The sequence below is a fragment of the Colossoma macropomum genome, unplaced genomic scaffold (assembly GCF_904425465.1).
Source record: "Colossoma macropomum unplaced genomic scaffold, Colossoma_macropomum, whole genome shotgun sequence".
Lineage (NCBI taxonomy): Eukaryota > Metazoa > Chordata > Actinopteri > Characiformes > Serrasalmidae > Colossoma > Colossoma macropomum.
Window position 1 is genome coordinate 34,720,590 of NW_023494792.1, and position 26,931 is coordinate 34,747,520.

At 39.4% G+C, this 26,931-nt stretch overlaps 1 protein-coding gene across 1 annotated transcript in view; it reads left to right on the forward strand.

The window, feature by feature from the left end:
- Positions 1-7,906: 7,906 nt before the first annotated feature.
- kcnc2 (potassium voltage-gated channel, Shaw-related subfamily, member 2) overlaps positions 7,907-26,931 on the forward strand; it is a 50,068-nt gene continuing 31,043 nt past the window's right edge. Inside the window, exon 1 of the mRNA XM_036576966.1 lies at positions 7,907-8,629. Coding sequence (XP_036432859.1) covers positions 7,907-8,629 — 723 coding nt within the window. The remainder of the gene's footprint in view (positions 8,630-26,931) is intronic.

Below are 26,931 nucleotides of genomic sequence, written 5' to 3' on the forward strand. Positions count from 1 at the left end.
TACATTGTAGCGTGTGCAAAAGTTTGGAGGTTATTCAAAATCAGTACTTAGTAACACATCCTTTGGCAAATATAACATCTTATAAGCTGTCACACGTCCTCTCGGCTCTGATGTCCACGAAGATTCCATTTCCCAGAACTCTCTGGAAGATCACGTGACCCATGAACTTCCACGATCCACCAATCAATACTCCAGTTCACCCGAATACTAACCTGTTAGACATGTGACGTATGTCATATGACTAGCTGTAGTTTAGTATATAGGCCTCAGCATTAGTTTATAATAATTGTGTGGTGTTGCTTCTCTCCGTAGAGCTACTGAGCATTTCTGTCTGTGTTTTGCCTTCTGTGTTTCTGGACTTCTTGACTTTGCCTTTTTGTCTTTGCCCTTTCAGATCTGGTTGCTTGATATTGTTTGTTATGTTTGTCTTTTTTGTATTTTGGCCTTTTTGGATTTGACCACCACCTTTCTTTTTTTACTACAAGTATTGTCAAGTCCTTTCTCAGTACAGCCTCATTTCTTAATCTTTACCTCGAGCATCTGGCTGGTTCTGTTCTGTTACACAAGCATTTTGTGTAGCCAGCTAGGAGTCTCTCTGCTCTTTTTTGGGAAGTTTTGACTCACTCGTCCTTTGACATGCATGGGCCATCTTACATGCACAGCATGTTTAAGATATACCCACAAACTCTCAGTGATGAATCATTCTAAAAGCTTTAGCTTGTGTTTTCTTGGAGGTAGTTCACAGTGGATTTTGAGGTACGTTTTGGATCATTGTCCTGTTGTAGAAGCCTTTTCAGATTAAGTTTCTTGACTTTCATATTGGCTTGCAGAATTTGCTGATATTTAATGGAATCCATTCTTATATTTACCCGTGCAATGTCACACAATCGCAAAGCATAATCGATCCACCCCATGCTTAACAGTTAGCAAGGTGTTCTTTTCATCAAATGCTGCTCCTTTCTCCAAACATACCTTTGGTGATGATGGCCAAAGAGTTCTATTTTTACTTCATCAGTTCATTTATTTCCAAAATGCCTCTGGTTTCTTCAGATGTTGTTTTGGTTACTTCAGATGTTGACTTTTGTGATATATATATATATATATATATATATATATATATATATATATATATATATATATATATATATATATATAAATTTTGCTGCAGAGGTTGTCTTTACTACTTTTCACTTCAAAAGTCAACAAAACAGGCAATTTGGAGAAGGGGTGGACTGGCCATCTGGACGTTCTGGAAAAGACCAGAACGGTCATCCGTTCAGCGGCCTTTGGCCTAGCTCCATAGTTCATCGACTTTAAGAGCCAAATAGAGTGACGATGACATACGACAGCTGAGGGCATTAATGCAGTCATTTATTTGCTGAGCATAAACAAATCCACTGAAACCAATGCAAGGAAGAGTGGTTCATTGGTCTTTCTTTCAGTGGTGAAGCAGAACATGAAAGGAGAAAGGTGGGTGGGAAAAGTTGAAAGAAAATTAAGCAAAGGCACTGGAGACTGATGCTTCAAAAAGTAAAAAGCTGACAGAGTTGTTTGGCTGCAGTGTCACTGCCAGCAGCAGTACCATAATCGCCAAATCACCGAATGAGAGTGTTGAGCGCCAGGTGGCAGTTGAGTTTGAGCAACATCCAGCCCACTTAGACAGACAGCAGAGGCAGCAGAGAGATTTTTGTATGGGCAGGTGGTACTGGTAAGTAGCCAAGCAGGGACACAATTACATTTATTCAGGTTGCTGTTGCCCCCTTTGTCATTATAGTTAGCTTCTATCAACTAGGTCTTCATGATTAGCCTACCTTCTTGACCTCACTCCATGTATCTCTATTCAAAGTATCTCTGGTTTACTAAAATGGATGAAGACAGGAAGTAAAAATAATATTTTCTGTAAAATGATAGTCATTTGAGTTATCCAGATTTAAAAACTAAAAAAAATGTACACAAAAAGCCTCCAATCATCGTCAGTGGTATTGTGAATGTGATACCTTGACTGGCATATATGTCCATCAATATTTTCAGTGTACCTGTTTGTGTATAATGGCAATGGAGTTTAATCAAACAGACTTGAATTTGAATTGGCCGTACTAGATAGATAGGTACGCTGAGAGAGAGAAAGAGAGACAGACAGACAGACAGACAGAGGAGAAGTGTTTGGCAGCCCCTGATTTATTTGTCTCAGTGTGTTCTTGTGGCTGTCTGGTTGTGTTGTGTGCTGTTATGCACAGGCACATGGGGGGGAGCCAAAGTCAAAGTTTTAGCTTTATATTCCACTGTGATGGAGAAGATCCTCACGCACATGTATGACAGGTGTTAGGAGCTTGTTGTAAAGGGTTGGTGCATTTTTTTTATTTGTTTCTAAACTCATCGCTGACACGGTCTCTGACCATGAGGTGGAAATGACATATGTGTGAGACAGTTAAACACATTCGTGATGTGCATGATTTAGCTGTGTTAAGCTTTTAAGTAAAGTTTAGGGCCCCTGGTTTTATAATGTTTTTTTGATGAAACACATCCTCTACAGAGAACACATCTCTGCACATTTTATTGCACACTGACTTTATTTGTTAAATTTAATATATTGGGGGAAAAAATAAAACATAAAATGCGGCCTGTGCGAAGGTTATGGCACACTTTTTTTCAATACATTAAACTCAGCAAATACATTCTAATAGTGCTACAAATTGTGCACTAAAGTCATCAGAAAAATACCACATTTAAGTTTGTTCCCTGCAGATGATTTGTGAACTTCAGAAAAAGCAGGTCATTTGACTGAGGATGTTCACAACTGAGTGCACACACACACACACATGGTGTCACTCACATAGACACTACTCACAGTGCACACTCTCTAATACACACTGATACATGCACATACACTAATATTAGGGCTGGGATGAAAACTAATTTTCAAAAATCGTTACATTAATGCAAAATGATCACTTAAAATCAATATTTTCATTATTTAAAGCCACAGGTATTTTACAGTAACACTGAGGTTATCTAAGACAGTTACCATCTGTGCCAGAGGGGGCGACAAAGCCATAAAGTCTTTTCACACTGAAAACAACCCAATCACATTATTTTTAAATGTATACTTTTACACTAATTCTGCCTTTCACATCAGAGCTCATGGTGGCTCTTGTAGTTTGTTTGCTCATTTTAGCGCTCTGAGCTGAAGTAGAGCCTTTGATTCAGCCCATACATGAACACATGCACACGTAGCTTTTAAAGAGCTGTTAGCAGAATGGGCTGTTACCCAATGCCTGCATCTTTGAGTTGCATAGGCTAAAAGAAAAAGGCTCTCTTAACTGCAGTTTCTACTCGGTGGACCTGTTTCATTTTTGTCATTTTCTTCTTGCAAGTGCTAAATTAGTGAATTAGAGCAAAGACTTCAGTGCATTGAAAACCACAACTGGAGTTCCAGATAACAGATCAAGAGGTCAGAACACCTAAAATTAGAACTGGAGTTCCAGATAACAGATCAAGAGTGAAGAACGCTTAAAATTAGAACTGGAGTTCCAGATAACAGGTCACAGTGAAGAACGCTTAAAATTAGAACTGGAGTTCCAGATAACAGATCAAAATGAAAAACCTTAAAAATTAGAAGTGGAGTTCTGGATAACAGATCAGAGTTAAGAACGACTAAATTAGAACTGGAATTCCAGACAACAGATCAGAGTGAAGAATGCTTAAAATTAGAACTGGAGTTCCGGATAACAGATCAGAGTGAAGAACGTTTAAAATTAGAACTGGAATTCCGGATAACAGATCAGAGTGAACAACGCTTAAAATTAGAACTGGAGTTCCGGACAACAGATCAGAGTGAAGAACGCCTAAATTAGAACTGGAGTTCCGGATAACAGATCAGAGTGAAGAACGCTTAAAATTAGAACGGGAGTTCCGGATAACAGATCAGAGTGAAGAACGCCTAAATTAGAACTGGAGTTCCGGATAACAGATCAGAGTGAAGAATGCTTAAAATTAGAACTGGAGTTTCGGATAACAGATCAGAGTGAAGAATGCTTAAAATTAGAACGAGAGTTCCGGATAACAGATCAGAGTGAAGAACGCTTAAAATTAGAACGGGAGTTCCGGATAACAGATCAGAGTGAAGAATGCTTAAAATTAGAACTGGAGTTTCGGATAACAGATCAGAGTGAAGAATGCTTAAAATTAGAACGGGAGTTCCGGATAACAGATCAGAGTGAACAACGCTTAAAATTAGAACTGGAGTTCTGGACAACAGATCAGAGCACAGAGTACTTAAAACCAGAACTAAAATTCCGGATGACAGATCAGAGTGAAGAATGCTTAAAATTAGAACTTGAGTTCCAGATAACAAGTCAGAGTGAAGTACGTTTAAAATTAGAACTGGAGTTCCAGATAACAGATCAAGAGGTAAGAATACTTAAAATTAGAACTGGAGTTCTAGATAACAGATCAAGAGTGAACAACATTTAAAATTAGAACTGGAGTTCCAGATAACAGAGTGAAGGATGCTTAAAATTAGAACTGGAGTTCCAGATAACAGATCAGAGTGAAGTACGCTTAAAATTAGAACTGGAGTTCCAGATAACAGATCAGAGTGAGCAACGCTTAAAATTAGAACTGGAATTCCGGATAATGGATCAGAGCACAGAGTACTTTAAACCAGAACTAAAGTTCCGGATAACAGATCAGAGTAAAAAAAACACTTAAAATTAGAACTGGAGTTCCAGATAACAGATCACAGTGAAAAATGCTTAAAATTAGAACTGGAGTTCTGGATAACAGATCAGAGCACAGAACGCTTAAAAGCAGATCTGGAGTTCTGGATAACAGAGCAAGAGGGAAGAACGCTTAAAATTAGAACTGGACTTCCAGACATCAGATCAGAACACAGAACACTTAAAACCAGAACTAAAGTTCCAGATAACAGATCAGAGTGAAGAACGCTTAAAATTAGAACTGGAGTTCCAGATAACAGATAAGAGTGAAAAACGCTTAAAATTAGAACTGGAGTTCCAGATAACAGGTCAGAGTGAAGTACGTTTAAAATTAGAACTGGAGTTCCAGATAAGAGATCAGAGTGAAGAATGCTTAAAATTAGAACTGGAGTTCCAGATAACAGATCAGAGTGAAGTACGCTTAAAATTAGAACTGGAGTTCCGGACAACAGGTCACAGTGAACAACGCTTAAAATTAGAACTGGAGTTCCGGATAACAGATCAGAGTGAAGAATGCTTAAAATTAGAACTGGAGTTCCAGATAAGAGATCAGAGTGAAGTACGCTTATAATTAGAACTGGAGTTCCGGATAACAGATCACAGTAAACAACACTTAAAATTAGAACTGGAGTTCCGGATAACAGATCAGAGCACAGAGTACTTAAAACCAGAACTAAAATTCCGGATAACAGATCAGAGTGAACAACGCTTAAAATTAGAACTGGAGTTCCGGATGACAGATCAGAGAACAGAACGCTTAAAACCGGAACCGGAGTTCCAGATAACAGATCAGAGTGAAAAACGCTTAAAATTAGAACTGGAGTTCCAGATAACAGATCACAGTGAAGAGCACTTAAAATTAGAACTGGAATTCCGGATAACAGATCAGAGTGAACAACGCTTAAAATTAGACCTGGAGTTCTGGATAACAGATCAGAGCACAGAACGCTTAAAAGCAGATCTGGAGTTCTGGATTACAGATCAGAATGAAGAGCACTTAAAATTAGAACTGGAGTTCCAGATATCAGATCAAGAGTGAAGAACGCTTAAAATTAGAAGTGCAGTTCTAGATAACAGAGTGAAGTATGCTTAAAATTAGAACTGGAGTTCAGGATAACAGATCAGAGTGAAGTACGCTTAAAATTAGAACTGGAGTTCCAGATAAGAGATCAGAGCATGGAACGCTTAAAACCAGATCTGGAGTTCTGGATTAAAGATCAGAGTGAAGAGCACTTAAAATTAGAACCGGAGTTCCAGATATCAGATCAGAGTGAAGAACTGTTAAAATTAGAACTGGAGTTCCAGATAACAGATAAGAGTGAAGAACGGTTAAAATTAGAACCGGAGTTCCAGATATCAGATCAGAAGACAGAACACTTAAAACCAGAACTAAATTTCCAGATAACAGATCAGAGTGAAGAACTGTTAAAATTAGAACCGGAGTTCCGGATAACAGATCAAAGTGAAGAACGTTTAAAATTAGAACTGGAGTTCCAGATAACAGATCAAGAGGTAAGAACACGTAAAATTAGAACTGGAGTTCCAGATAACAGATCAAGTGTGAAGTACGCTTAAAATTAGAACTGCAGTTCCAGATAACAGAGTAAACAACGTTTAAAATTAGAACTAGAGTTCCAGATAACAGATCAGAGTGAAGAATGCTTAAAATTAGAACTGGAGCTCCAGATAACAGAGTGAACAACGTTTAAAATTAGAACTGGAGTTCCAGATAACAGATCAGAGTGAAGTACGCTTAAAATTAGAACTGGAGTTCAGGGTAACAGATCAGAGCACAGAACACTTAAAACCAGAACTGACGTTCTGGATAACAGATCAGAGTGATAAACGTTTAATATTAGAACTAGAGTTCCAGGTAACAGATCACAGTGAAGAGCACTTAAAATTAGAACTGGAATTCCGGATAACAGTTCAGAGTGAACAACGCTTAAAATTAGAACTGGAGTTCCAGATATCAGATCAGAGCACAGAGCAGTTAAAACCAGAACTAAAGTTCCAGATAACAGATCAGAGTGAAGACCTTTTAAAACCTTCACTGGAGATCTGTATTCATGAGATTAGAGATCTGAACGCTTAAAAACAGGATTGGAGTTTCTGACAAAGGATCAGAGCACAGAACGCATAAAATTAGGACTGGAGTTTCGACAGTGCAGAGTATTTAATATGAGGACTAAAGATTTGGATATTGGATCAGAGTGTAAAATACTTAAAACTAGGACTACACTTTCAGATCACGGATCGGAGTACAGAGTGCTTAAAACCCATAAACTGGAGTATCGGATAACAGACCGGATCGCCTAAAATCAAAACTAGAATTTCCGAAAAAGGATCGGAGTGCAGAGCGTTGATATCACATAGAAAGAAACAGGCCATAAATTCCACTTATCGATTTCATGGTCATCATGAATAATTATCAATAAATTGGTCCCCCAACTGATACACACAAATACACACTAATACACACCAACACTTGGACTCACTGAGACAAACACACACACACACACACACACACACACTCTGTCTCTCTCTCTCTCTCTCTCTCTCTCTCTCTCTCTCTCTCTCTTTCTTCTAATGTGCTCGCGGAGCTCAGGCTTCCCACCTGCGTCCGCGCGCACAGAGAAAGAGGAGCTCTTGCTCCACCCTATTGAGGTGTGCGGTGGTCCCCCAAGCACAACGTCCGAGACTAGAGCGCGCGGACCTCCCACCCTGTCTTTATGGTTTCCTGACGGGAGCGGCATGGAATGGAAGCATGGTGCGCGTGCGTGTGCTGTTTGAATATTTTACTGTGTGTTTAAGCGTAGATGAGAAACACACACACACACACACACACACAGAGAGAGAGAGAGAGAGAGAGAGAGAGAGAGAGAGAGAGAGAGAGAGAGAGAGATCCTTCTGTCTCAGACGGATGAAACTGAGTGATCCACACACTCAGTGTTGCTTTTTATCCTCCCAATCAAAGCGCGCGACTTGTGTGTGTGCATGCTTTTTTCTGCGCGCGTCTCGCGCTCCTCCTCCTTGTCCCTCCTTGCGCTCTCTCTCTCTCTCTCTCTCTCTCTCTCTCTCTCTCTTTCTCTCTCCCTCATTCTGTCCTGCTCCTCTCCTCGCGCGCGCGTCATGCCTCTCTCCGCCGCCTCTTCTTCTACTTCTTCTTCTTCTTGTCTGGAGCAGCGATGGGGAAGCTCGAGGACAACAGCAGCACAAACATAAACAATTACACAAACATAAACAACTACACAAGCGTGAACAACAACAACGAGCGGATCATACTGAACGTCGGGGGCACGAGGCACGAGACGTACCGGAATACGCTGCGCACGCTGCCTGGCACGCGCCTGGCGCTGCTGGCGTCGGAGTTGCCTTCGTCCGCGTGCGCCGTGACGGCGGCCGGGTGTTGCAGCGGCGGGAACAGTCATGCGCTCGAGCCTCAGCACCAACACCACCACCAGCACCAGCAAAACCAGCTGCAGTTACAGTTACAACAGCAACAGGTGCGCACGCGCGCCAACAACGAGTTCTTTTTCGATCGACATCCAGGTGTGTTCGCCTACGTGCTGAACTACTACCGGACCGGTAAGCTGCACTGCCCGGCGGACGTGTGCGGGCCGCTGTTCGAGGAGGAGCTCAGCTTCTGGGGGATTGATGAGACGGACGTGGAGCCGTGCTGCTGGATGACCTACCGGCAGCACCGGGACGCAGAGGAGGCGCTGGACGTGTTCGACATGAACGCACTGGGCGGGGAGGGGGAGGGGCCGGGGGGCGAGGACGGGGACGAGCTGCGCGAGGCGACGGAGCAGCGCGAGCAGGCGGACAGGGAGCGAGAGGCGGGCTGGAGGAGGTGGCAGCCCGTGGTGTGGAACCTGTTTGAGGATCCGTACTCTTCACGCGCAGCGCGGGTAAGAAAACACTCCAGGTGTGTGTGCCTGTACCTGTACCTGTGCATGAGGTAGTGATAGGAGAGCACAGTGTGCAGCAGCACAGTTCCGTTTAATCCTATAAAAGTTGCCCCCCCGTCCCACGTGTACTGTGCACACCTGTCCAGTAGGTGGTTAAAGAGAGTACAGGGTGCAGCAGTGCAGCTCAGTTTAGTTCTGGTAAATCTGTTTACCTCCTCCCCCCACCCCGTGCATTACGTGTTTACCTCAGGTGTGTACCTGTACTGTGCACACCTGCCCTCCAGGTGGTGACAGAGAGCACAGGGTGAGCCGTGCAGTTCAGTTTAATCCTATAAAGTTTAATCCTGTAAAGTCAGAGACCCCCACCCCACCACTGCATTATGTGTTTACCTGTACTTTGCACACCTGCCCATCAGCGTGCAGCCATGCAGTTCAATTTAATCCTGTACAGTCATCACTTTGTGCCTCTCAGGTGTGCATCCTGCACCTGCCCAGCAGGTGGAGTGAGAGAACATGGCGTTAATGAGCTTTACTGGTTGCTTTATTTACAATATCACTTCAGCCACTGCATAAACAACAGATAACACAGTAGTTCCAGTAGTGATGTTAAACCACTGGACCAGGAATGTGAGAGCCTGTTCATCCTGGGTTGTACAGGTAAGGGGAGGGTGGTGGTGGTAGTGGTCATGTTTGCTCCCATTGTTCCCATTTGACCCTGTTTAGCGTTGGTGTGCATAGGTATTGTGTACCTGCTCACCTGATGGATGTAGAGAAGACTGCTTTATATGTGATGCTGCCAAAGTTATTGATGTCAGGCGTTGCCTAGTGCTATTAGTGATAATGATTCATATAGAACAACAACAAAAAAAACATATATACTGTAGTACTACTGCTAGTAGTTATGCTCAAATGTCATTCATATTTCTTAAAAAGATTGTGATGTCACAAATGCTCTTTTAATAATATCCTAGAAGAACACTTTTGGGTCCCTGAATAACCATAATGCAAAAAACATATTTGTGTTTGATGAGTTCTATACCAGTTTAAGAGTTCTTCCTAGAACCAATACATTATGTAGAGGTTGTATAAACTCAAAAAGGTTCAGACTCACACATCTTTGGCCCTTTAAAAAAACATCCTTTGAAATGTGCTTTTTAGCACATTTATTTTTGGGTGTATATAAAATGAATTTATTAATGTTATTAATTAGGCTATTAAGACCTTAAAATCATTAAAAAGCAGTCACAAAACATAAAAAGGGCAGCAGTTACCTGTTGTTTGCCTAATAGTGAACCCATATTCATCTACACCAGCTGTGTCTAGTCTTATCTGCAAAAGGCTGGTGTTGCTGCAAGTGTTCATTTTAACAAAGAAGAAACACACATGATCTACTGTTTTTTGGTGAGACCTACCAATTAAACTAGTAGAGTGAAAACCTGCAGCAACACCAGCCTTTTGTGGATAAGACTGGACACCCCTAATCTATACAGGTCAACCTCATGCTGGTTACTGATCTTTCTTAGTCTTCTCTATGAATCAGCTTTATGCCTGTCAGTTTCAAGAGATAATCATATTCATCAGAAATAACAGATTACTTTAGCCATGTTTATTAATGTGTTAGATCGATTCCTTAATGATTTTGATTTGTTTATGACCTTATTAATAACAATTAATATTATACTCTTGTTCGGCAGTGGTGCCAGTTTATTTTGGTGCTAAATGGAATTAAGACATTTGGACGTTATATTAATTTATTTATTACAATAAAAACTAATGTGGGGAAAAAAAAACAAATGTGGACAGAAAAAGCTCTTTGCTTCATTTGTGCAGAGCACTTTGCTTCTGGTGTAAAGTCAGTATTACACCAAGTGCAACATTTGTGAAATTTATTTGGACGTTGATAGATTTATTTTAACATGTATAAAGGATATTTTTCAACTATCAACTAATAAGCAGGGGTGTAGTTTTAACTTTTTTTTTAATGGGGTGGCCCTAGCCCTAATCCTAACCTTAAACCTAACACTAAGCTTAACCCAGAGATATTACTGGGTTAGCACACTGCTAGGAAAAAACTAAATAAAATAGCATCACTGCATTAAATGACATACCATACCTGAAAGACAAAACTGTGTTGATGTAATATGTTTTAGTTATTCATGAGGAGTTTTTGAATTTGGATTAAGTAAATTAAAAACATTTTTTTTCAGTGCACAACAATAGCTTAATGAAATCATTTCATAGATTCAGTGGTAAATCATAGAAGTTTTATTAATTTAAACAGCACATGCATGTATTTAACTGTAAAAAGAGTGTTAGATGAGGGTAGATGTAAATGTAGCTCACAGAGCAGCGTTACTAAAGCAACCCAGCACACATCTACTTACCTGTGTTCTCAGCAAATTAGCCTATCACAGCAAGATATGCTAATTATTAAATGCAGCATCGTAACAGACTTGTTGGTACCTACCTCCATGGCAGATTTTCACATATAAGCATAATTGATGCATTATTGAACACGAATGACTGACTGATGATGCCTGACTGTCTCACTTTCCACATTTGAGGTGGCCAGAAGTGTTCAACACTGCAAATTAAATATTTCAAACAGTAAATATGTGGCAGTATTTTATTCAACCTTGCCCAATTTTTGGGAACTTCTGCAGGCCACGTGAACTCAGCCCACCACTCACTGTTGTCTCTGGTGTTGGCATGGTAACAACCAAGACAATCAGCACTGATCCACTAATCAATAATTAGCTCTTCCAGTTGAATGCTTTGTGTGCGTCTCCTTTTATAACCAGCGCAGTGTGTGTGTGCGAGTGTGTGTGACCTTGAACAAAACACACACACGACTCATGACTCAGACTCAAGACTGCGTGCGTGTGCGCGTGCCGCCACTTTAGAGGTTAACACACTCGCACGGCCGAGGATGCTGCACTCAGACCGTTCCCATGGCAACAGCATCGCTCATCGCCCGCGTTCATTCAGAGCTCAGACTGGTTTCAGAAACTCACTCTCACACAAACACGCACACACCTCTTGTATTAGTAAAACGGCACACCGCTTTTGGAAACCTAGTTTAAAAAACAAGGAGATGAGGTTAGAATTTAATTTAAGCCACCGCTGTAACTTGTGCAGAGTAGAGGCGTAAGACCAAATGTAGTGTTGTAGTGTTGTGTTTGGAAAATGTGCTTACATGAGATTATGACTGTTTTCGCATCTCTTACAGTAGCTTCACCCATGCTATGGTAGCTAGCAGTTTAGGCTGTAGTAATAACTTAGATTGCTAACAACATTTGCAAATACCTTGGAGTAACTTCTACAGTAGCTAGTGTGTAGGCTACAGTATTAAGTTAGATAGCTAGTGGAGCAACTTCAGCCTTGCTACAGTGGCTACTGGAGTAGGCTACAATGTTAACTTAGCAAGCTTTAGCAAATACATTACAATATCTTTAACTGCCCCTCCTGAAAAAAGCAGCATGCCGATTTTGCTAGTGACCAGCATATTACCTTCCATTGCTGCTGGTCAGAGTAGCAGGGATGATACAGTAGTTAATGGTGTAGGCTATGACGTTAGCTAGCTAACAACATTAGGAAATCCCTTAGAGTAACTTTAGCTTTGCCACAGTAGCTAGCAGTGTAAGCTAACTTAGCTAGCTAGCAACATCAGTCACTTAAATTAACTTATTTTAGAGTAGCATCAACTGTGCAGCAATAGGTGGGCGATAGTCAGTAACTGTAAACCTACATACCTATGTATTAGCTGTTTCTGATAAAATGGCCAATGAGTGTGAGTGTTTTATGGTGTCCTTCCCCTTTCAATGGAAGAAGTGCAAATTTAACAAAGTGATTAAATTAAATCATTACATTTATCAGTAATGGTATAATCAGTGCACTGAGGTCACTCTGTCCTCCCCCTCTCTCTTTCTGTAACTCTATCAGCCATCGCTCTGCCAGTCCTTCAGCAGGACAGGAAACTCCAGAAACATCTCTGTAGGTCTCTCTTTCTCTCTCTCTCTCTCTCTCTCTCTCTGCTGAATTGCCCTGAGTTTGTCTTTCCTCAGTAAAACTGAGTTTGCGCTAATCAATCCCCTTTCTCTCAAACTTTGCTCTCATGTCATCAAACAAACTGATCAGATATCAGTAACATTGCACCATTCTTCACATCAGCACTGCTTGTCAGCTACACACAAAAACACTGATGGATTTATTTTTCACTATTTGTACTATTTCTTTACACTTAAATGATGAAACATGATCTATAAAATGAACTACAGGGAATGGAAATTATGTATTGAATGTACTTTAATGTAATAAGATGATTTCTACTAATTTCTACACTGTGAAGTATTCAATGTTTTGAACTTCAAATAAGTTAACAGAACGTACGACACAGATCATTGGTCTGTTAACTTGACTTAACTACTTGATGTCCAGTGAACACACAGTTTTAGAGAAACAGATTGCTTACTTTTTTCAGTGAAAGCATCATTTTTTACAGTATATTGGTGATGCATGACTTTTCCACCACACTTGATTTTAACAAAAACAGTGACAGCGCCACAGTAACACAGATGAAAATTAAGCATCCTAAATGTAGTTTACCCACACTCACCAAGCCTGAACATGAAACAAAGAAGTGCTACAGATACACAAGCATTCCACACAGAGGTGTGGACTCGAGTCATATAATTTGGACCCGATACTGATTCGAGTCACAAATTTGAGGCTTAAGACTTGACTTGACAAAATCCAAAAAGACTTTGTGATTCAACTTTGACAAGAGCCTCATGAATGGGAAAGATTCAAGATCCAAAGTGGAAGAAACGTGGATAGGTATCTGACTGCAGACAGGACTCTACACAGCTGGTCACTTTTTATGTGAATGAATTCTGTTTCTGCCGTGAATTTGATGTACAGCAGCGTCCTCAAATGTCTGTTACTGTGCTTGTGCTTGGCTTATTTTATTTCAGTAGACAAATAAAGCGTTAGAGTTCAAGTTCACCTCTATAAGCTGGAAACAAGCGAAGCATTAATGCGCCCTCACTCAGCACTTAAACTTCAGTCTTACTACAGAAACTTACCAGGCGAACTCACCGTTATCCCCATGGTAGCAAAACAAAAGAAACATAGCTCTCTCTGTTTGACCAATTTTAATAGCTTCTGCAGGTAAAACAAGCGCAATTCGCCAGTTTCTTAGTCAAATTTTCTGTTCCACCTTAAATGGTGAAGCAGTTAGGTGTCGGAACGTGACAAGAAGCTAGTGAATATAAAAGTCACCTTCAGTTTTGTCAGTTTTGTCATCATCATTTTACTGTCTTTTCTGTCTTGAGCTCAGGTTGGTTGTTTTGGTTTCTGTTGTTGTCTAAATTCGTTTTAAACTAACAGCTGTTTTTAGTGTGCTTGAACTTGTTTTAGTGTTGAGCTAGTTTTTTATTTTAATCCCATGCACCCAGTGTTCCCAAAAATCATCAAAAATTATTATCTTCAAATGTGATTTAAAGTTTAATAGTGCTTTTCCTGTGTAGTTGCACTACTATGTATACCATTATGTCTGTCATGGTTATCCATGTGCAATGTGTTTTGTATTTGATTAGGAAGAAAAAATTTGAATGCAGCCACATGTTACTAACATGCTGTGATTAAAAGGCTGTATTATTGTTACCATCTTTTTTTGGGTGCTCAGTGTTGAAATAGCCTTAAATTAGCTGAAGAATGCATTCTGACTTGTTTAGGACTTGGGACTCGACTTGAAATGTATGTGTTCTGACTCGGGACTTGAATTAGACTCAATTGTCTTGACTTGTTACTTGCAACTTGTGACTTGTTGACACCTCTGATTCCACATGGCATCAAAATGATGCAGGTTCACTGATAAATAATATGTTTTGAAAATACTATTTTATTTGAGATAATGTTGAATTGTTGACTTCCAGCATTTTGACTCTTAGAAACATTAGCCAAAGGTTGATCCCAACTCCCAGATGCATTGGAGTTAAACATTTGACTCTTTGGAGTCAGCTCCCCATCACTAGCATGTGGTTGGTGAAGTGTAGTGGGTAACACCTCTGCCTTCTACGCTGTAGACTGAGGTTCAATTCCACGCCTGGGCAAGCATCCTACACTATACCAATAAGAGTCCTTGGGCAAGACTCCTGACACTACCTTTGCCTAGCTGTGTAAAATGTAAAATTGCAAGTCACTCTGGATAAGAGCTTCTGCCAAATGCTGTAAATGTAAATGACTAGCATGAAATGGATGCAGTGGGATTTTAAAATATTATATAAAAAAAATCAGCATCAACATACTGAGCAGCATTCCAAACTAGCCTAATTAACAAATATGTTAACAAACTTGCTCTATTTAGCCAGATTTCCAAAATAACTGCTTTAACACTGTTAGATCTGCTCCATTTAAACCTGTTCAGCTTTCCACACTAGCCACTTTAACAATGTGAGATTTGTTCTTTTTATCAGCATTAAAACTATCCACATTAACAAAAAGGTTAAATTAGCTCATTTTACTAGCATCTCAACACTAGCCACATTAACATATGTTAAATTTGCTCATGAAAACTAGACACTTTAACAAGAACATTAAATTTGCTCTATTTAACAGCATTAAAAACTACATTAACAAAAATGTTAAACTTGCTCTATTTAGCAGCATTTGTTTATGTACATGTTAATTAACATGTTAAGAAAAATGTCCATTTAGCAGCTACTTTAACAGGATTAAATTAGCTATTTTTGCAGCATTCCAAACTTTCCCTGTTAACAAAAATATAAAATTAGCTAATTTTAGTAGTATTAAAACTAGCCACTCCAACAGGGAAGTTTAATGTGTTTTATTTCACAGCATTCAAAGCTAGCCACACAATGGTTAAATTTGCTCTATTTAGCAGCCTTTAAAAATAGCCATGTTAGTATGTGTTAAATGTCCTCCAGTACATTCAACAAAATGGATTTATGATACTGTGTGAGTGAGACGCTTTAGTTAGTTCTGTTTGTTGTGTGCAGTATCCTGTCCTGTTTAACTTTTTCAATATAAACGGATATTATCATCCACTGTATGATCTAACAGCATGAAGTGATATGATTTGAGTTCAAAGGGTAATAACGCAGTAGTTCTACAGTAATAACAGTGAATAGTCATTAGCCGGCCCTTCTGTGTGATTTGAGCGATGTAATGTTCAGTGAGTCACACGGCGGCCCTCTCAGAACTGACATTTCTGACGTCGCTGTGTAAACGCTCTCCATTAAATGAAGCCCTCTCCAGCGTGGGGTTTATTACGCAGCTGATCTGAGCAGAGTGGAGCTGATTTCACACAAACTGGACTCAACTGGAGAGCTTTTAGCACTTACGCTAAAGCAGCCACATGAAAACATCTCAGTCCACAACTGTTAATCTGAGGATGACAGAAATGGGACAGTACTGATGTACACCACTGTTCAAAAGTCTGGAATTGCTTTTTTCAGTGATGTAAAACAATCTGATTTACACATTTACAGACTGTTGTAAGTTTCTGTTACAATGACAGACTAATTTTAGTCAGTTTCTTTTATCTTTCTACGTCTTTCTTTTTCTCAGCAGTTTCTCAGACTCTCTCAGTCTTTCCCTTGTCTCTCTTTCTTTTTCTTTCTATCACTCTCTTTATTTTTCTGTTCTGGCTCTCACATTTAGGTCTAAATTGTGTTTAGTTTAGTTTAGAACTGGAACTATGAGATTAACAATGTTAACAAACATTAGTTTCTGTAAAAAATACATCACCAATGTGGCTTAGAGAACAGTATGAGTTACTGTGGACTGTAAAAATTTGACTTTGACTTTAAACAACAGGTTGTGTATTAACAAACCACCTTAGTGCAACCTTAATGAAGACCTTAATGGATTTGAATGGTTTGAGCAAGTTAACCAGCTCTACCCACTCAAAAGTTTTGTGGAAGTATTTTCCTATATGGGAAAAAAAGAAAAAATAATATATATTTTATATATATATATATATATATATATATATATATATATTTGCAATATATGAAAATAGCCAAAACATGTATTTGTTAAATATATTTTTAAATGCCTTTATTTGTATTTGTTATTATATGTTTTCAACTGTGTGTGGTTTTGATAAAGGTTACAGATATAACTAAATATAAATGAACTCAATGAACGGTACTGACTTCTGGGTTTTGCTGTGTACTTTATGTTAACCATTGCTTGTTGGTGGATGGACAGCACTCACACAAAATGTATGTCAAATAAACAAGATCAAACCATCAAACTGCATTTTCACAGTGTATCAATACCTGGACCATATACTTTTGCCATGTTTAAGGTTCATTTGCTAATACTAAAAAATAAGATACTGGAATACAAATTCGTTTCAAAAGGTATCCAGACAGTAAAGTGCATTAGACAAGTATTTTGGCTGTTTTCATACATTTTCAAATGTATTTCATAAATATATTTACATACATTTATTTTTTGTGTGGTACATTTGCATGCGTAATATTTCCCTATGCATTTTAAAATAAATGTATTTTAAAAACATATTTGGTAAATTTGCCAGTATATTCTGAAAAACACCAGTGTGTGGAAATATTTGTCCATATGTTTTTTTCCATATGGATTTTTCTAGAAAAGATTTGGGCTATTGTGGTGACTATTGAATCCTAGAGTTTGTTAGCAACATTAGCCTCATAGCTCCTGTTTCTAAACTAAAATAAGCTAAATTTAGACTCCAAACATGTCTCAGACAATCAACTACATCTGGAATAGTATATAATTAAGTGAATTTGATGTTTTGCCAAAGTATTCCTTTAACCATAGACATTTGAACTCAATATGAAGGAAGTAGTTAGTTAGGCTGTCAGCCTGTTGGCCATCTGCCAAGCTGTTCAGCCTAGATCTAGTTAAGCAAAACCTTTCATTTCATAAACACTTTTACTTCAGTTACACCCACAATATGGTATAGTACACATTTATTTTACTTAATATACAAGAAATTTATAATTACAAACATACATGCATTAGTGAGATCCTGATAGTGTGGGTTTCCTCTCTTTCAGTGATGGTCCTACAGGCTAGGCAAGGCAAGTTTATTTACAAAGCATGATTAAAACAATAGAGTTTAGAAGAGAAGAAGTTAATCATTAAATTGAATGAAATGAGGACAAGAAAGTGCCATTACAGAAGAGAAGCGCAGTAGAGCTAACAGGGCTTAAAAGTGAGCTATAGGTTTGCTTAAATAGGAATCGTTTTAGCCCAAATTTAAATATATGCAGTGTCAGGGCTCTTCTAATGTTCTCTATCAACTGGTTCAGAGCATAATAGTAGCTAAATGCTGCTTAGTCTTTACATTGCATATTGTTAAAGTATATCAGATAAATAAACAATAAATACACCATACACTACACCATTAAGTGCCTTAAACTCTATTCTGTAACTCAAAACTGAATGCAAAATTACAGTTTCAAAAACAAATTCGAAATGGTAAAATCTGACAAAAAATGTCATGAAAGTTTGTAGCATTTGGCTCAAATAATGCACAAGAAACAAGAAAGATTTTTCAGCTTGTTCTGGGTACTGATCTCAACAACATGCTGATTGGCTGAAGGGTGGGACTTTCCTCATAAACACCATTTTGAGCGATACAAGCGTTCCCATTCATTTTCCAACCAGTGGAAAATGAATCTCCGCCTTTATAATGTCTATGTTTTCATTTCCATAGTGAACTGATCACAAACCCAAAGTAGTGAATTATGATTAAGTGATGTCCTACTGCTGAGGAGAATCAAAGCCATCCGTCAAACAGAGGGAGACAGTGTGTATATTTGTGTGTTCATGGTGTTTTTGCAGAAAGCTGAGACTGTCTGACCTTCAGCTTTGAGGAACTTCAGCTCCGCCTGTGTGTGTGTGTGTGTGTGTAAGGTGATATTGAGAAGAGCAGAGAAAGGGTCGGAGGCTCAAGGACTTTAACTACTCTCTCTCTTCTCTCTTCAATTTTTCTCTTTCTGTTCTCTCTTCTATTTTCCTCTCTGCCTTTTCTCTCTATCTTTCTCTCTTTTTATCTATCTATCTATCTATCTATCTATCTATGTATCTATCTATCACACACACACTCTCTCTCTCTCTTTCTCGAGGGCTTCTAATCTGCACACTCACAACCTCTTCACTTTTGTACAAGTACATTTTTGTTCATAAAGGCACAAATAATGTAAATGTACCTTGAATTTTCTTAGGGGAAAAGTACATATTTGTACCTTTTCATAACCAAATGTTTTAAAACAGAGCAATGCAACTCAAAACTACAATGAAGTATGTTACAATTAAGTTCCCTAACTAAAGGAACTGAAGACCCCACCCCAATGACAGTTTAGTACCTTTATTTTGAGACTGTAGCTTTACTGCCCAAACAGGGATCTCAAGTGTACTGGGCTGTCAGGTTATCCGCTTGGATATCTAATGACTAGTGAGTTACAATGTTGTGCAAAAGTCAGAGACCACCCTTCATTTATTTAATTTCCAGTCATTAATCAATGGCCATTAATTACAAGTTATTTATAATTTAAGGACATAGTTCTGGGGAGATGTATTACTTGCATAAGGAAGAGAAAGTCAGAAATTACCAAAACTGAAGTTCAAAAAATGGTTAAAAGATTCAAAGAAAATGGGACTTTTCAGTGCAATATCTGGTAGACCACCATCAGATAAACAGTACTTTAAGAAAGAAAATATTTGAAAAAAAAAATCCACAGGTGTTTCTGTCCATCCTTCCAGAAGACAACTCTGAAGTCTGAAAGAATGTGTAGCTGTTAAGAAGTTGTTACTGAGAAAAGAAAATGAAAATTTTCAAATGAAACAAAGAAGCTGCTGCTGTTCTCAGAGCAAAGGACTGACCACCCCAGAGTCCAGACCTCAACATTGCTGGATGTTTTTTGGAAACAAGTCTCCGAACAGACCTATCAAAAGATAGCTGCTTTACTGATGGAGCTGTCCAGCTGTGGTTTGAGGCATGTATGTAATAGAGTTTGTAACAGATCATGTTTTATCCCCACATTTAACATCAGTAGTATAAATTACATAGCTAGTTAAAATAGCATTTTACTGCCTTGACACTGGACAGCTTGGTCAGGCTAACTTAGCCTACCTAACTAGCTAACAAACGGTATTCACCTCTATAACTTCCATCACTCTTGCATGTTTCTTTCCAATATTTTTACTGAAAGAGTCATAGAGATTCCTCTTTTCTCCACTTAATGGAATATCTTCTTTCTATCCATTTTAAGGTGCAATTGCAGAGCAACATGACCCCTAAAAAACGGTGTGACAAATCTCACCGCATCACACTCTGCAGCTGGTGCAGACATGCTTATTATTTATAACAAGAGAATTTTGTTTTTGTTGTTCTTGCTCATGCAGCTAGCTGTTGGGACATCATGTTTACGTTTATTTTTACCTAAGGTGACCAGATTTCAGAGAATACAGAGAATACTACTAATGTAAACACTGAGTTATACTTTCACAGCAGATGGTGCACAAACCTGGAGCCAACATGTTAACATTTACAGTGTGAAGGGTCGGCGGTGCCGTGATTGCGTCATTTTTGCCGTGCGCACCTCCGTTCCGCTTACTGTGCGTCACATAGTAGCGTGTTTGCTTCAGGTTTGTGCGCCTTTTGTGGAGTCTTGCGCGACACTCTCCTGCGAAAGTAAAATGCAGCCTTTAGGACTTTCCGCTGTGTTTTTTAATTCCTGGGGACATTTCCTGGGACAGCTCCAGCCGGGAATAGGCCACCAAGAATGGGGCTATCCCCAGAAATAGGTGACTATCCTTGGAAAACGGGGAAATTTGGTCACCCTCTTTTTATCACTGTTCCCCTAGTAAAGTTCCCACCACGAGTTAAAACAGATGTTTGGGTTTTCCCATAATAATTCTCTTGGGTCTATTTATACATGTGTCTGGCTTAAAAATATTAATAAAATTTCTGTCCAGCATACACATTTTTTCTCAGTGCATCCAGTACAGGTGAATTTCTGCTCTAGACTAATGACACAGTGACCCACATTTCACATCTGCCCATCAAACCCTGTCAGATCCTGCTGAGACACTGGCCAAGCCCAGTAAGAGCAGACTGGGTGTTTTACTCTATCAACTCATAATGTGTCTTTTGCCAATAATATTCTTTTTGAACAAAACTTTCTATTAAATAAACTAAACAATTCACCAACATGAAAGATTTGGTCTGATTCTGCTAACTTGCTCAGCTTTAGTCAATGCAGTGACAATGTGCATTAACGAATCATTCTCAAACGTTTTGTTCTTTTTGTAAAAATATTTTGTCTGAACTAATTGAACTGATTCACATCCTTCAAAGATTCATTCTGATCAGCTAACTGTAGCTATAGCCAATGCAGCAATGTATAATATTTTTCTGATACCTGATTCAACTCATCAGCTAATTACCAGGTTTACTTGTGTGCTAGAACAGGCAAATCACCAAACTGTGGTGGACTATGGCCCTCAGTTCCTCACCCCTGTTCTAGGTTAAGTTGTACATTAAGGCTACATAAGGGCCAATTTGAAGAGGAGCTTTTGGAGGAGTTTTTTTGGAGGAGTGTGTAGCTGATAATGTGTTTTCACATATAGTTGTTTTTAACTGAACCAAACCCAGCTCTGTTAAAGTGAAGCTGTAAGGCGACTAGCTGTAACTGACCTCACGATGTTCACGATCTAAGCCAACCTTAAATGGGATTCTCAATCTCTCTGTTATTATTGTTAGTAAGTGCTGTCAATTCATTTCCGATTCTTGGTGACCATATGGATAGTCTTTATCTTGTCTTCCGCTTGGGTCCTTAGGCTTCTAAATGGCTTGTTCATGAGTCCTCTGATTGCATCCATCCATATCCTCTTTTATCCTTTCTCATTCAAGCATAATTGTCTTTTCTAATGAATTTGTTCTTCTCAGAATATGTCCAAAAATAAGATTTGGTTTGGTTATGTGGGCATTGTGTGAAAGGTGAGGCTTGATTTGTTCAAGGATGTTTTTGTTGCTGCCCTCTCAAAAGTCTGGTTCTCTTTAGCACTGATGAGATTTCAGACCACTTGCTGTTCACATCACAACTCAGACCCCATCTGGGTAACATTAAATTATGTGTAGTGTTGTCCATCATATAACAGATCTGAATAGCTGAGCCACATCTCAATCTGAAGTATCACTCTTCTATAGTTCTAAGCTATTGAAAGTCATTAAATGGTTTCACTTGTTGCAATAAGATATTAACTTTGTTAGCAGTTACGTTATCAGCCTTCCTTCTGCATTTACAAGCTAATTAAACAGAACAGCCCACCCCTAAATATCTACCCCAAAGCAGTCATAGGTTTTTGAAAGTTCCTCTCTATCATCAGAAGGGAGTTTTTTGAGTTTTTAAGCTTGAAAATCTCACACTGCGCCACTGCAGTAGGAGGACTGTAGGCATGTTTACAGCAGATGTAGCATTTTTTTGTTTTTCATCCTTAAGGACTTCTATGAAAATTTCTGTCTTATTTCACTTCCTTAAATATTTGGTGGGTCTCAGAAGAAACACCACTTATATGTATGGGCCCTGGCATGAAAAGGTTTGGGAACACCTGCCGTTGGGTTTGGACTAATATTTCAAGCATTCTGTGAACACTGAACAATTTATAGAGAATGAATCCTTTCAGCGAACTGAGTCAAATGATTTGAGTCTTTGAAAAGAACTATGATGCCAGCTTCATCTTTCCTTATTGACCTGAGCTAAGTCTGGCCAAGCTACCGACCCGTACAACTGCCCTCCTACACACACACACACAAACCAAGCGTAGCTGAAATTCTGAAGCTACTGAGACAGAGCTAAAGAGAATATATGACTAATTCAGCTCCAGCAGCTCTCCCGCTCTCTCTATCTCTCTCTTTCTCTTTCTGTATCTTGCTCGTCCGTTTCACTGCCTGCATGATTAATAATAGAGCAGAAAGGAGAGGAGATGGAGGAGCATTATCATCCGGATCCACTTAACCAGAATCAGCCCTAAAATACCAGCATACATCATTAATTAACACACTCCATCACACACACACACACACACACACTGAAAATTTTGACTGTATGTGTGTCACTCCTGTAACAGAAGGTCACTTTGGATGCCCGTGTCGCCGTGTGACTCGCCTTTGGGGACGACAGCACCACGCTGTCACACCTGTCCTCGTCTCCCCAGCCTATCTCCATGACAACTTACGTAACGCGGTTGCCATAGCAACCTCTGAATCCTCTGCCTCAGGTCCTTGCGAGGACCAAAGCCAAACAAAAGACAGCGACGATGACAACGAGCGCGCTTATTACTGAAATATTAACACATCAGAGCTGTTCAGGTTTCAGCATATCTCAGAGTGCCTGTCACAAGCAGTCTGGGGGAAAAAAGTAAGCTGGGCCGAGCCAAACTCAGCTGAGCCAAGCCAAATCAAGGCAAGCCAAACTGAGACAACATGAGCCAAGCTGAGACAAAGTAAGCCATGCCAGGCTGAACCAAACCGAGACAGTCCAAGTCGAGCCTTAAAGGAGATGACCCAAGCCAAACCAAGACAATCTTGAAGCAATAAGACAAGCGGCAAGAAGCCAAGCTGAGGCAAACCAAGCCAAGTCAAACCGAGGGAGTGTGGCTAAGCCAAATCGAGATGAATCAAGCCAAACTGAGCCAATCCAGATGAACAATTCAAGCTGATATGAGCCAAGACGACGTGGACTGAGCCAAGACAACTCCAGCTGAGCCAAACCAAGACGACCAGAACTGGTCCAAACCAAGACAACCTGGGCTGAGACTTTCTGAGCTGAGCTGAGACAATATGAGTCAAATGGAGACAACCTGAGCAGAGGCAAACCAAACCAAGCCAAACCAATAGAGTGAAGCTGAGCCAAATTGAGCTGAATTAAGCTTAGCCAAACTGAGACAATCTGAGACAACCTAATGACACAACCCGAGCTGAGCTGAGCCCAGGCAATCTGAGGCAAGCCAACAACCTCAGCCGAGCTTAAACGAGACAACCCGAGCCAAACCATGACAACCAGAGCTGGTGCAAAGCAGGACAATCTGCGCTGAGACAACACAAGCTGAGGTGAGACAACACAAGCTGAGCTGAGACAACCTGAGCCAAGCTGAGACAACCAAAGCTGAGCCAAACAAAGCTGAGCCAAGAAAAACTAAACTGAACCAAGTCAGACCAAGCTGAGCTAAAACGAGCTGAGCCAAACCGAGTCAGGGCAAACCAAGATAAGATGAAACAAACCAAGTCAAACCAAGTTGAGATAAACTGAGACAAACCAAGTTGAGCTGAACAAGGCAATCCTGAGCTGAGCTGATTCAAACCAAGCCAAGACTAATTGAGACAAAGCTGAGTTGAAAGAAATCAAGCTGAACTGAACTGAGCCAAACTGAGCTGAACAAAGACAAAATGAGCTAGGCCAAACCAAACCAAGTTGAGCCAAACCATCTCTATGAGAATAAAATGTTTTTTGTAAGTTGTCCTGATATTATGAAATACAAACAGAATATATTACCATATATTACCAATGTATTGCTTTTTTATGGACACTTCACTGCAAGATCCAACCACTCCTGCATTCAGAAACTCAAACATAGATCAGCGCACGAGTACTATTTTAGGAAGCGTTTTATTGTTCCCTCGTGAGAGAACAAAGAGAAATGTGTGCGAGTGTGGACATCCACACATGTTCTGTACCTGCCACTTGCCAGCTAATGTTCCTCTGAAGGAAGAGAGATGACAGAGTGTTATTTCTGCATAAGAATGAGGGAAAACAGCAGAGGAATAATTCAGGCTGCATGTACGAGGTCACTCCCTCTGCACGTGCCTGTCGTAATCAGTGTTTATTTCCGAACCTGCTATTTTACATTAGGCATGTATTTTTTTGTATATTATCTGTTTAGAGGTTTCAGAGTCAGAAAGGAAAAGCTCACGTCTACTCCAGTATATTACTGAGTTCCATTATAGTCGTTAACAGTTCTTCATTCCTTTTAATTTCATTCTGTTGGTTCAGCTCCTGGACTCCTTTACTGTTGTTCACACCTCTCACTGTGGAGCTTTAGCATTTTATTTTAGGCCAGAGGGATCTGAATAGAACCTACAAATGTTAATTGCTTTGTTTCTTCTTATTTGCTGGCTACTTTTTATATTTTCTGTTTTACCTTAAATGGTGCAGCTGTTACATTTGGCCTTTCAGCCTCATAGATCCTATGCTGGTAGATGCTTGATGGACTAAGAATTTCCACTGCAGTTATTGCACTGTGATTCAGCTACTTTAAGGTGCACCCATTGCTGATACAGGAATTCAACTGCAAACACAATTTGTATAATCTCCATATAAAACTATAGGCAATAGAATAGTGGTTCCATCAAGACGAACTGACATCTAATATCTGACATAGTCTATTCACAAATATTTTATCTTCTGCTGAAATAACACAGTAGTCATGGTCATCAGGCTCACTGTGAAGTAACTTCTCCAAATGCCATTTATTCCCTGTAAACACATGTTTTTTTTTTTTGGTGTTTTGCAGGGGGCCATTGGGTTGAAAGCTCCACTGTAAGCAATGAGAATTTGCGTGTTGTTCATGTGATCGGTTTCTTCGCAACTATTTAGAATGACTTCCTTAAATTGTTTATACACACACACACACACGTATATATATATATATATATATATATATATATATATATATATATATATATATATATATATATTTAAGTTAGTAATTGTTCTACTTTATTTAGGCTATTCATTGATTCACAGTATTTCTCTTCACGCATGCTTCAGCCCGCTCCCGCCCACAGTTGGCTGGTTTCCCACCTGCTCCCATACACAACACTGAAAATTAGTCCCACACTGCAACACATTGTGGCGGGTGCCCCTGGAGTGCAGACCTCTAGTATAAAGCTCCATGGCATTGCACTATGGAGCAGTGGATCTGGATTCTTTGGAATGATGGAGCTCCAACCAGTACCTTTGGGATGAATTGGAGTGGTGATCGAGAACTAAAAGTGGTAAACTGTAACTGTTAGCAATAGGATTTCAGTTTGGGCCATCTTAAAACTCAAACAGACGAAACATCAAAAAATGAGGAAAAACCCACCTCTACAATAATGTTGATTTCTCCTGTCACCCCATAGGATCTGTCCTAGTGTGCTACCGTTAAGCTAATGCTGCTGCACATTAACATTTTTTGGCTGTTCTAGATTAAACATGGACATCTGAAGCTTGTTAAAGATATTGCATATGTTTAATTGAAAGCTTGTAACAGACATTAACATATATTTTCCCTTTGAATGTAGCAATTTTATAGTGACTCATCCAGTAAAGAACCTTGGCCTCTATTTTTCATTTCTAACAACTGACTGAACCCTGGTTAGACTACAGCTTGTATTCACAATCAGTAGCATATCAAGACCTTCTACAGTAGCTAGAGTGAGGCCTTCTCTCTCAGAATTGGTCCCACCTATTGGAACTTGAAAAGTGATTAGTTGATTCCTCTGTAGTAGTTAATCTAAGGTGCAAGGCCTTTTAATTCAGCACCTGAAAGCCTAACCAATGGGAGAGCTCGCTTGGCTCTATCTACCTAGAAACCATAGAGGAAAAAATCCTGATTGGACATTTTTTGTTAAATATTTCGAGATTTTAACTGTTTTGTTTCCAATAAAAACTTAACAATGAAATAAGAGTATTACTGCAATACTTGCATACTTTAAACACAACTCCTAAATCCTTTTAAATAAAAATGAGACAAAAACTCCTAGAAAATTTCTCTGAATACCTATAAGATCAGTACCTGACCTCATTAATGCTATTGTGGGTGAATGCAATCAATCCTTACAGCAGTGCCCTATCATCTAGTATAGAGCCTTTTCAGAAGATTAGACACTGTTACTGCACCAAAGGGGGACAAACCCCCTATTAATACACTTAATTTCAGAAGAAACGCTGGAGGAGGAGGCGTCTACAAAGTTTAGATATTTAGTCTGTACAGAGTGTAGAACAGCTCTCAGCGTGTGATGGTAGAAGAACATAGAATTAAAACTTTCAAAGCAGAGCGTTTGAAACAGTTGGAGCTCTGTGAAAACCATCCAACAGAAAAGCCAAACACTCCAGTTACCATCACACACAGCTTCAGTCCTGCTGTGAGTGTGTGCGTGTTTGACTAAAATAGTCTAATCTTAATCTTCACATGCTCTCTCACACACACACACACACGCACAAACACAGATTGAGTGTCTT